Source organism: Theobroma cacao, chromosome 1, assembly GCF_000208745.1.
Source record: "Theobroma cacao cultivar B97-61/B2 chromosome 1, Criollo_cocoa_genome_V2, whole genome shotgun sequence".
NCBI classification, from domain to species: domain Eukaryota; kingdom Viridiplantae; phylum Streptophyta; class Magnoliopsida; order Malvales; family Malvaceae; genus Theobroma; species Theobroma cacao.
Genome location: NC_030850.1, coordinates 32215852 through 32228833, shown reverse-complemented (window position 1 = coordinate 32228833; position 12982 = coordinate 32215852). Strand labels below are relative to the sequence as shown.

Genomic DNA, 12982 nt, shown 5'->3' with positions numbered 1-12982 from the left:
CAAAAAAAAAAAAATAATAAATAATCTAAAATTTTTTAAACACATAATTGGGTGAATTATAAATCACCTAAATCAATAAATGCGTGCATGTAGATATCATCATTTTATCCTGTCATAGCATACCATATTTACCTTGCAAATGGTGCGGGAGTCCCGAGGATGGGATTTTCCCGAGGAGCTTGTAGAGACGAGTTCCTCCGAGGATATCTCTAGGTGAGAAAAATTTCGAGACTTCAGCAAAGCGTTGGGATGGTCTTCGAACAATTTTCCAATAAAAGATTACCGACTCCATCATTTAAAATAAACAAGTCATGACATCATTTTACGCTTGCATCATGTGCATACGTAAAACCAAACAGAAAAAAACTCAGTCTGTCAATTTAATAAAAATTTAATTAATAAAGTAGGGATTAAATTAGGAAAAGGCTATATTAAGATAACTTAAGATTAAATGATACCGTTCGTGGAACGGGCGCCACGGAGGTGCTAACCCTTCTCCGTGCGTAACCGCACTCCCGAACCCATCTCTAAAAATGTAGAACAGTTCTCGTTCTTTCGACGGGCCTAAAATTAATTTAGGACTTCGTCGATTAGAATCGAGTTAATAGGTGATCAATCACACCTTAGATAAAAAAGATTGGTGGCGACTTCTAAACGAGATTTAATTTTCGTCCGCGTCTGGCGGACGGGTTCTCGGACCCGTACGTTACGACATTAATAAAATAACAATCTAAGGGAACTTAAATATATCCATTTACATAACTTTAGTATCCATTTGCAAACATGGCAAGATGGAGAAAAAGAAAAAGAAAGAAATAATGGACTCATACATAATCTTGCTAAGGTATATGTATACTTTTAGGTAGTGTTTGATGTGAGGGAAGTGGGAACATATTTCTTACAATATGCCTAATTAAATTATATTACAATATTTGTTTTGCAACAAACTATTGGAATGTAAAATTGTAATGCATCACATTAGAGCCAATGGATGTAATGTGATTGTAGTTTAAAACCAATGCAATCAAATTGCATTACACTCTACAATGTTGTTAAAGACAATTTTACTTTTTAATTGTGTTACTTTGTTAAAAACATTTTATAATGTTATAATTTATTTTTTATATAGATTTTGATGATTTTTTTATTATTCTTAGTAATTATGATGAATGTCAATAAAATTTATATTATCTTTTAAAAGAAAAATAAATTAAAATAAAAAATATAAAAAATTATATTAAGAAATAAAAATAAAATATATAAGATTATAATAAAAAATAAAAATAAAATATATGACATTTAAAACCTATTTAAGAGATGATAGTATATAAAAATTAAGAATAAAAATACAAAAAATAGTGGATACAATAAAAACAGTTATATATTTTGTAAATTAATATTTATATATGTCAATATACATTCATTATTAAATATGATAATATAATTATTATTGTATATCTATTTCATAAAATATTCTCAACTCAAATGACAAAAAAAATTTATCATCTCAAATGCATCGCATGGACAATAGACTAATGTTTTTAATTGCTTTGTCTAAACGTAATTAAATATAGATACGCATGGCTATCCAAAAATTGAAGAAAGTAACGCATCTACAGGAGCAGGACCAGTGGTGGGGCCTCTCAAGGAAGGGTCACTTTTTAATTTAAGGACTTCGGCCAAAAAAAAAAAGGAACAATTTAAGTACTGTTATGAAATAAATCTTAAAAGAATAAATAAAGATAACTTGAAAGAATAATTAAAGAGAAGAAAGAATGTGTTTAGGGAGAGAAAAGAAATCTTATTGAAATATATATTTACAAATGAAGTGAAGGGGTCTATTTATAGGCTAACAACCCTTTGAATCATAGTCCTAATCTAATTTTGTCTAAGAGTTCAAATCATATTACATTTCTTGTATCTTGCCTTTTAGGTTGTTTGACTTGATCTACACTTCTTGAGTCATAATATAATGGACATTTACATATTTATTCATAACACTTCCCCTTGAATGTCCATTGTATTAAGAATATGCCTTGTTAAAACCTTATTTGGTAAAAAACCTCATGGAAAAAAAATTCAAGTGAAGGAAAAAGAATACATAATTCCTTTCAAGAATAAGCTTTTGAAATATTGCCTCATTAAAAACCTTATCAAGAAAAATTCAGTGGGAAAAACCTTTATGAAGGAAAGGAGTACAGTGCGTATTTTACTCCCCCTGATGACTGCATTATAGAGATCTTTAAAATGATGCATTCCAACTTTTCAAATGTTACAGTAAGAAGGGCTTTGGTGAATAAATCTGTTAGATTGTCACTTGACTGAATTTGTTCAACACTAATTTCATCATTTTCTTGAAGGTCATGAATGAAGAAGAATTTTGGCGAAATATGTTTGTTCGATCGCCTTGAATGTATCCTTTCTTTCACTGTGCTATGCAAGCAGTATTATCCTCATATAACGTTGTTGGAATTTTCTTCTTGGTTGGCAAACCACACGTTTTGTGAATATGTTGAGTTACAGATCTTAATCAGACACATTCACGATTTGCTCACGAGTTGCTAAAATTTCTGTATGGTTAAAAGAAATAGCAACTATAGTTTGCTTTATAGAACACCATGAAATAGCCGTAACTCCATATGTGAATAAGTAACCTATCTAGGATCAAGCTTTATGTGGATCTGATAAATATCCTGCATCTGCATAACTAATTAAATTTTATTTTGATGCATTCGAATAATATAAGCCCATATCCATTGTTCCTCGGAGATATCGAAGTATACGTTTAATTCAATTCCAATATCTTCGAGTTAGAGAAGAACTATATCTTGCTAAAAAATTTATAGCTATTGAGATATTAAGTCATGTATTGCTAGCAAGATACATTAGTACTCCAATTGCAATAAGACACGGTACTTCAAGACCAAGAAGTTCTTCATTAACCTTACGAGATTGAAAAAAGTTTTTTTTCACATCTCATAACCTTACAACTATTGGTGAACTCAATGGATATGCTCTCTCCATATAAAATCATTTTAGCACTTTCGCTATAAAATTAGATTAATGGACAAAAATTTCATTTGTCAAGTGTTCAGTCTAAAGACTTAAACAAAACTTTATTTTTTTCAAGGTCTTTCATCTCAAATTCTCTCTTTAAGTAATCCACGACTTTTAATAACTCTTCAAGAGTTTTAATAATATTCAAGTCATCAACATCAATAGCAATTATAATAAATTCATATCCAAACCCTTTTTATAAAATATATGGGCATATAGGATTATTACTATAGCTTTCTTTCAATAAATTTGCACTAAGGGGATTATATCACATGTGTTTGGATTATTTTAATCTATATAAAGATTTATTTAATTTAATCAAGTAAATTTCTCGAGAATTTTGTGCTTCAGGCAACTTCAATCCTTCAAGGCTTTTCATATAGATATCGATATCAAATGAGCCACATAAATAGGCTGTAGCTACATTCATTATACGCATTTTAATTTTCTCATAAATTGCTAGACTAGTTAATATAGAATTGTAATTGTATCCACCATAGAGAATATCTCTTCATCTTCAATACTAGATCTTTAAAGAAAACCTTGTGCGACAAGTTGTGCTTTATATCTCATAATCACATCTTTCTCATTTCGTTTCTACACAAACACTCATTTATATCCCACTGGTTTTACACCATTTGGCTTATAGACTACAGGTCCAAAAACTTCACGTTTTGCAATTGAATTCAATTCCACTTTGATTGCGTCTTTCCACATTGGTCAATCATTTATATGTCTACATTCTTCAATAAATATAAGTTCAAGATCTTGATTTTTCTTTAATAATATTGAGCTCTATATTATATACAAAATATCATCGACATTTATTTACTAGTTCCATCTTTTCCCATCATGACATAATTTATTGAGATTTCTTTATTTTCACTGATTTCAGGTACCTGAATTTCTTTTAGAATGTTTATCAATTATGTTAGGGGTCTCTTCTAGAGTTTCTACTTCCTCTTTTTAACCATCTTAAATATTTGCTCTTTTTCTTTTTCGACGATTTTATCTTTGAAACCAATTGATTTTTACGCTTCTGGTGTGCCTCGTCCTACAAGGACATTAATGCTAATAGGAGCATTTGTAGTTGGTATATGAGATTTAATTATTCCCTTTAGGTCAGTAAATACATCTGGTAACTGATTTACTATATTTTGTAAAATAATTATTTTTTGAACTTCAAGTTCATATTGATTTGTGCGATGATCAAAACTAGAAAATGATAATTTATTATAAAAAATTTTCTTTTGCAGCTACTTATTATTCTCCCCCTAATGTTGGAAAAATTGTTTCATCAATATGACAATTAACAAACTTTTTCATGAATAAATCTCTTATTGATAATTCTAAATATTTAATTACAAATGGAGATTCGTATCCAACATATATTCCTAATCTCCTTAGAGGACCCATTTTTGTGCATTATGGTGGAGCAATTAAAACATATATCGCACATCCAAAAATTCTTAAATGGGAAATATTTGGTTCCTGACCATAAACCAATTATATAGGGAGAATTTATAATAACTCGTTTGGCCTTATGCATACAAATGCTGCTGCATCCAAAATGGCATGCCCCCCAAACAGACATTGGGAGTTTGAATTCATAATTAATGGCCTTACAATCAGTTGAAAGTGTCTAATAAATAATTCTGTTAGACCATTTTGTGTATAAGCATAAGCAGCAAGCTGTTCAATAGTTATTCTAACTAATATGTAATATTAAAGATTTAAGATATAAATCTACCAGCATTATCAAGACAAAAAATCTTGATTATATAATTAGGAAAATGTGCTTGCAAACGAATGGTTACAAAGGCCAAATTGCAAGCTGATAATAAACACATATGTGACTATCTAGTCGATGTATTGATTAAAATTGTAAAATATCTAAATGGTTCATATGATGAATATATAATCCACATATAACCTTGAATATTATTCAAAAACGTAAAGAATTCAATCCCAACTTTAGTTGGTGATAGCCTTATAATTTATTTGCTTTCATAGCAAGCAGCACATAAAATTCATTAGATTGAAAAATCTTCTGGTTTTTCAATGAATGATAAATTTTCAATCATTTTTTGCATCATTATTGATCCGGGATGGTCCAACCGGTCATGCCAAACATTAAAATCATTACTAAACTTATGGTTTACTATGGGTTTCAATTATTCTAATATTTGTATAGTTTAATTCTGATAATAGAGTGAGTAATTTTTTTCAACACACACTTTCTACTTGAGATAATAAATGTAATATAGAGATATTAAGTGTCTCTTTCATTCATTGTCTCAATATGATATCTATTCAGACGAATATATTTAGAACTTAATAAACTTTTTTGAGACTTAATAGATACAATATATCCTCTATTACTTTATTCCTCAAGGTAGTAAAATATTAACTCTTCTGGAGCCTTCAATTAATCTTGTACTACCAGATATTGAATTGACATTAATTTTTTATTTTGTCAAGTAGGAAAAATATTTCTTGTCTTTAAATATAGTGTGTGTTATATCAATGTCTGCTACACATATATTTACATCATAGATCTTGGATCCAACAATATGAATATCCATATTTTTTTTCAATAAAATAAAATATATACAATAAGAAATTTACAAGTTAATATGAAATAACATTAAATGTATAATTAAAACACATAATAAGAACATATCATTTAAATATAATGAAAACATATTAAAGGACCTTCATAATATAGTTATACTAAATATACAATTACTATTAAGTTCATTCTCGGATATTTTTATTACCAATTGACTGATCAATTCCTTTTTAGGACAAGAAAATTAACAATGGATATTTTCGTTACCAATCATATCATTAATTCCTTTTTCAGGATGGACAAATATCTTGATGTGCTATATTAACTTGGTCATGATTAAAATTATCACAAGATGTTTTAATTTTCAATGATGCTTAATAAAATTTAAAACGTATAACAGGTACATGATCAATGATCTTTCATGCCACACTAACAACAATACGCTTTCTATATTCTTTTTATTCTTTTCATTATTTATCCACTTCTGGTAGGTTATTCACTTCTGGTGGGTTAGTGGGTTAAGGTATCTATCTACTTTTGGTGCGTTGAAAGTATTCACCTACTTGTAGTAGGTTACAAGTATACATCCACTTTTGGTGAGTGATCCACATATGATGGATTATCCACTTCTAGTGGATTATCCATTTTTTAGTAGGTTACAACATTTATCCACTTTTTGTGGTAAATTATCCATCCACTTCTAGTGGTAAAATTATCCTTAGATTTTAATAGTAAAATTATCCATTCACTTCTGGTGGTAAAATTATTCTTAGATTCTGATGGTAAAATTATTATCCACTTATGGTGGTAAAATTATAATTAGAATTAAAATAGTGATTGTGTAAATTATTATAATGACTTCTTTTATGTCCATGATCATAATTATTAAATGATGTGGCATTCACTTCAGGGAATAAATAGATTCATGACCATGACCATAATTATTAAATGATATCGCATTCACTTCAGGGAATGGACAACTTTATAATTTTTTTTATTAGTAGCTCGTTTGTCACATTCACTTCAGGGAATGAACATTATAATTTTTCATTAATAGCTATATAATAGCAAATTCACTATCCAATAAAATGATAAAATATAATATATACTATATAATAGTTAAATTCATATTAAAGTTGATTTTTAGAGAATGAAAATATTAAAGAGATATCAAGTCACTTACTTGATTTATTATAACCAAAACAATTAAAGATCAACCATTGAAATTCTTTCAAAGATTGGAGATGATGAAAACAAAATAATAGCAACACTTACCTGATTTGCCAAAACTATAAATCAAAACCGAATCGTTGAAATCCATTTGAAGCTTGAAGATGATAACAAAATAATTTCAGAACTTGAGAGATCAGAGAGGATCATGCTGATAACGTATTATAAAATAAATCTTAAAAGAACAAATAAAGATAATTTGAAAGAATAATTAAAGAGAAGAAAGAAAGTGTTTAGGGAGAGAAAAGATATCTTATTGAAGTATATATTTACAAATAAAGTGAAGGGGTCTATTTATAGGCTAACAACCCCTTGAATCATAGTTCTAATCTAATTCTATCTAAGAGTTCAAATCATATTACATTTCTTATATCTTGCCTTTTAGGCTGTTTGATTTGATCTGTACTTCTTGAGTCATAATATAATGGATATTTACATATTTATTCATAACAAGTACATTCAATTAATATATTTTATTTTCATGATTTTCTATAAGAAAAGTTTTTCTTTTTTTTGAAATGTTCTAGAAAAATTTGTGCGTTCTCCTATTTCACAAACCATAAAGGGAGTCGAATTGTGCTAGGGAAGTGAAAAAGTAAAAAATGATTTTCCATTGGCAGTCACGGGCAAAAACTCCAAAGAACACACTTGTATTCGTACATTACTAGTTTTCACGTACAATTAAACTTTTTTTCTTCTTCCTTTTTCTTTGTGTGGTAAATTTGTTATTGATAAGATGAAGATTTACACAAGTTCTTATTTCATTTTGTATGTCATCATTAAGATTTACATATATATGATTATTACTTTTTTTGGTTTTTTTTAACTTGGAATGGAGATTTATAATTGAGATAATATTTACAAAAGTTCTTAAATTATTAAAAAAAATTAAAATTTTTTTTATATTTTTATTGCATTTAATCAAGTTTTTGTACTTTTATTTGGAGTCAAATAAATTTTTGTACTTTTATTTCTAATCAAATAAGTACTTGTGACTAATTATTGATGTTGACATATCATAATTGATGATAATGTAACATGCAGATATATCATAATTAATGACGACATAACATGTTAATTTGACATAATAGTATGATCATGTGACATTTTTCACCATCTACATTAATATAATGTAATGTTATGTGGATATAAAATGACAAGTAATATTTTAACTAATGATAATTAGTCAATTATTAGTTATAAAAAGTTATTTGATCTAAAATAAAAATTTAAAGATTTGATTAAACACAATAAATATTTATTTAAAATTTTTTAAATAGTTTAAAGGTTTATTTGCGCATTATGTCTTCATTATTTTTTGTATATCATTTTAAATTTAAGAAGTTGGAGTGTACAAAAAAAGTGTAGATGCATTGATCTTTGGTCAAAAAGCATATTCGGTGTGTAGTAATTCAAGGAGTAAAAAAAAAATCTAGATTTGACAGATAATATGTCAGTGTTTTTGTCAATAAGTTAAATGAAAATTAATTAACAATATTGATGGACACTTTATAAATGGGTATTCGATCCGATTAAGTAAAATTAAAATATTTTATAATCGAGTTCAAATAAGATTTAGATAATAAAACTATTATTCATCACAAGTTGAAGTAGAATTCAGGTAACAATGTTAGGATACTTACTACATAAATTCGATTATAAATATTAATTTTAATTGTATATTATTTTTTATTTATAAATTTCTTATAATTAATATAATAGTTACTAAAATTCATTAATTGTCTTAAATATAATTTTAAATTTTAATTTATTTTCTTATGAACTAATTTTAATTTATTCATTTAATTTTATTAATAATATATTTAAAAATTAATTTTAAATTTATTTTAATAGATATTTAAAAGATATTCAAATACAAATTCTAATAACAATTCATAAATTTAACTAGATACTTACAAAATTCATGTATTCTATCAAATAATATAAATCAAGTTAGAGTACTTCGAAATTAACAAGTATCTTATTCATGGACATCTAAAATTAATTAATTAAAAATAGTTACGATTAAACACTACATTGAACAATTTTCTTAGTAGATCTCGCTACAACATTTATTGTCAGAAAAGGTGATGCATAGGAATTGGGAGAATAGAAAATATTCTCATTGCAATAGTAGGGAATATTTACAGAGTATAAATACATAGGTTCAATGCTTAATCCAAGAAAAGGAAAAACTATTTACAATTAACTAACTAATGATTAGACACTTTAATTAACTTTTAAGATTTTAAAGCAAAACGGTGCACTTTGGCCAATTTGTTTGCTGCCGTTCTCCTTTATTGAAACGGTGCATCTAGGCCCCTCTGTTTTCTTCTTCCCCAACATTATTGAAACGGTGCGTTGGGGTCTTCTGCCTGTAGCTGTCTTCCCAGCTCGACTATTTTGTCAGTCTGCCTCCTGCTTCTTGATTCTTCAGACTCAGGCTCAATATTTATTCTATTTAAATAACCCCATATGCTATTGCGATCTGTTGGGTGTTATGTTCTATAGTCTGCTGCTTTTTCAGCGTTGGTTCTTGTGTATAACAGGAAGGAGGTCTCTTTTCTGGTGTGGATTAAATCCGTTTTTGTATTCCGTTTGTAAGCGTGAGTCGAAGTTTGGTTATGTTGCTGACAAGCAAGTTCGGCCGTGTGTTCTGGTCTATTAATGTCGCTGGCTGGGTTGCTGTTTTGTCTAGCTGGTCGGCTTTGTTCCTTCTTGGTTTTATCCAAGAAGTTGTGTATCAATTTCTACTATTGAATAAAATGACTAGATTTAATTGAGAAAAAAAAACCAAATTTGTTTGACACTTGGAAGCCGTACTAGGAAACATTTGCCTAGAATAAATTCTTTCATCAAACCGAATTACGGAGTGCTGTTGTAGGCTTTGTTCCGATCATATGATGAAAGCCATACTACAGCAAAACATAACCCTTTTATATGGGTTCATAATTAACAAAAACTAGCCCCAAAGCCAACCAGAATTGGACAAGGCTGTACAAAACAAGACGATCACAAACTAGCCACTAACACTACTGTACAAATTAAACCATCAGTCAATAGCAAACATTTGGCTGATATCAACTCTACAAAAAATCATTTCCAAGATATCACTCCAATCACTCAAATGTGAATCCAGAAATATTTTTGGATGGTGTCATGATATTTAGAAAAAAATTTTCTCGATCTAGGATCTGTTTAGAGAGTATTTAGGTAAAATTTAATACGATTTTGTTTACAAAAATATTATTCAGTATCATCATTAGTAGAATTTTATTGTTATTGTCCGAGATTTGAGTCTTATGATATAATTTTTTTTCTTTTAAAATATCTTTTCATAACTTATTTATTTAAAATTATAAATTGGTTAAAAATTACTATTCATTAGTATAAATTAAAATATTAAAATTAAATAAAATATAATTTTACATAGTAAATTATCAAGTTCAATAATTAACAATATAATAATTTTCTATTCATTGATCAAAATTAAATATAAGTATGTACAAACCACATAAAGTTAAATATAAAAATCAAATAATCAAATAATATATCTATAAAATAAAAAAACTCACAATTTCAATATATTATTTGACATGCAATACTATTTTCTCTTAGTTAGATTATAATTATAAACCAAATTATCAAATTAATCGAAAAAATATTTAAAAATGAAGTATTTGGATCGAAAATTACTTATAATCGAAACCTAAATGAGTTGTTTTGAAAGAATGAAACGCATAATCAAAGACCGAAAAGGAGAAGGACTTGAATTTTTAAATAGAGAAAGTAGTTTAGGTTTTGATTTTTTTAATTAAATTTTAAATTATAAAAAATATTTTTATCTTTTCTTATAACATTTAAATATTAATATATAAATTATTTTTTAATAAATTACTTTGATTTAAAATTTTTGACTCTACTCTTTATAAAATTGTAAAAAAAATCATTAATATATTAATTACTCTAAATCTCAAATAAATAATATAAAAACTAAAATATCTTAAAAAGTGAGTGCTATCATGTGACACCACTCCTTTCAATGTGGGTCTACCCATAATCACACACCAAAAAGTTTTCGTATCGAGCGGCTGAATCATTAAAGAAGAAGAAGGAAACCAAAACCAAAAATCAGGGTTCTCGCTTATTAAGTCTAGTTTTAGTGTTTTTATTTGATGGGCATTTTTTTTTTAATTTGTTAACAGCGTTAAGAGTTTTAGTTGAATGTCCATTTCTTAAAACTGAATTACCCATTAAAGAAAGTAATGCATCTATAGGAGCAGGATCAGTGGTGGGGTCTTTTAAGGAAGAGTCACTTGTCAGATAAAAAGATCAAAAAACGTGTCACTTTGCCAGCACTGAGAATGTGAGTACCCAAACATCTCCTGCTGCAGCATGTGGGAACTGGCAACAAATTAAAGAAGCGAGCGTAAGCGATAGCGTTGACATACTCATTTCCTGCTGCAGCATGTGGGAACTGGCAACAAATTAAAGAAGCGAGCATAATCGATAGCGTTAACGTTCTCATTTCCTGCTGCAGCAGGTGGGAACTGGCAACAAATTAAAGAAGCAAGTATAAGCCATAGCGTTAACATACTCATTTGATTGAATGGGTTAGAACTGGACGTTACTTGTAGAGTGATGTTATTCTATTTATAATTGTGATCCGATAATTGTAAGATATGTAATAAAAAATTTGTAATTCATACGGTATCCATTTTAATTCGAACCTAACAAAGAAGGGCATGGATACCAATGATTATTAATTTTTTATTTACAATATATTAATTTGATATTTTTCAAACTCATACAAGATTTTGTAATTTGGTGGCACCCTTTTAGCTATTGGAATCTATTTATATTGAACTTCATTTGTTTTTTTTTTTTATGTTATGCAATGTAAATGTGTGTGTATATATATATATCTATAATAGCTTTGGAGGAAAATGAAAAACGATATCAATTATTATAGTAGAACCTAGCTCCTAGCTAGCAATATTTTTGTTAGTAATGTTGTATTACATTTTGTAAATTTGCAGCCATTTTAAACTATTTAATTTAAGGACTTCAGCCCAAAAATAAAGGAACAATTTAAGTACATTCAATTAATATTTTTATTTTCATGATTTTCATTTAGAAAACAAAAAAAAAACTAGATTTGGTAGATAATATGTTGGTGTTTCTGTCAATAAGTTAAATGAAAATTAATTAAATATGTCAATGGATACCTTGTAAATAGATATTCGATCCAATTAAATAAAATTAAAATATTTTATAATCAAGTTCGAGTAAAATTTAAATAATAAAACTATTATTCATCATCAGTTTGAGTAGTGATATTAAGATACTTACTACTTAAATCAAATTAAATAATAATTTTTAATTATATATTTTTTTGTTTATAAATTTCTCATAATTAATGTAATATTTATCAAAATTTATTAATTATTTTGAATATATTTTAAATTTTATTTATTTTTTATAAATTAATTTTAATTTATTCACTTAATTTTCATTAATCATATGCATAAAAGTTAATTTTAAATTTATTTTAATAGATTTTTAATGAAAAATATCTAAAAATTTTAAATACAAATTCTAATAACAATTCATAACTTTAATCGAATAACTACAAAATTCAAGTATTTTATAATAAACAGGTTACGATGCCTTTAAATTAACAGGTAGCTTAGTCGACATCTCTACAATTAATTAATTAAAAAGGGTCCTGATTAATAAGTGAAAATTTTGCTTTAATTTATCTTTTCAATAATGAAGATATTGAAGCGCTAAATGCATGAGTGAAAGGAGTCAGCGGCATTTACATGATGGTTCTTGTATTCTAGGTAATTAATATTCCTTGGGCCCTCTCTTCAAACGTCCGTTAAACCTTTCCGTTTAACTTTATTGCTGAATTAACGAAAGAAAGATACCGCTGTTTCCTACCTAGACTGCGATGTGCAAATATAGCTCTCTCTTTCACGGAGAAACTGAAATTTCAACACAACTTTCTAGGCAAGGACAAATGGCCGCATATATTAATTATTAAGAGTTCATGAATTAGACACGTGCCTACGATATCATCTTTAAAAAAAAAAAATTAAAGAAAAGAAATTCATAGCT

The 12982-nt window shown here is 27.4% G+C and overlaps 1 protein-coding gene across 1 annotated transcript in view; it reads left to right on the top strand.

Annotated features, from left to right (window-relative positions):
- Positions 1 to 9527, top strand: part of LOC108661427 — a 13906-nt gene extending 4379 nt beyond the window's left edge. The window contains exon 2 of the mRNA XM_018118279.1: positions 9409 to 9527. Coding sequence (XP_017973768.1) covers positions 9409 to 9527 — 119 coding nt within the window. The remainder of the gene's footprint in view (positions 1 to 9408) is intronic.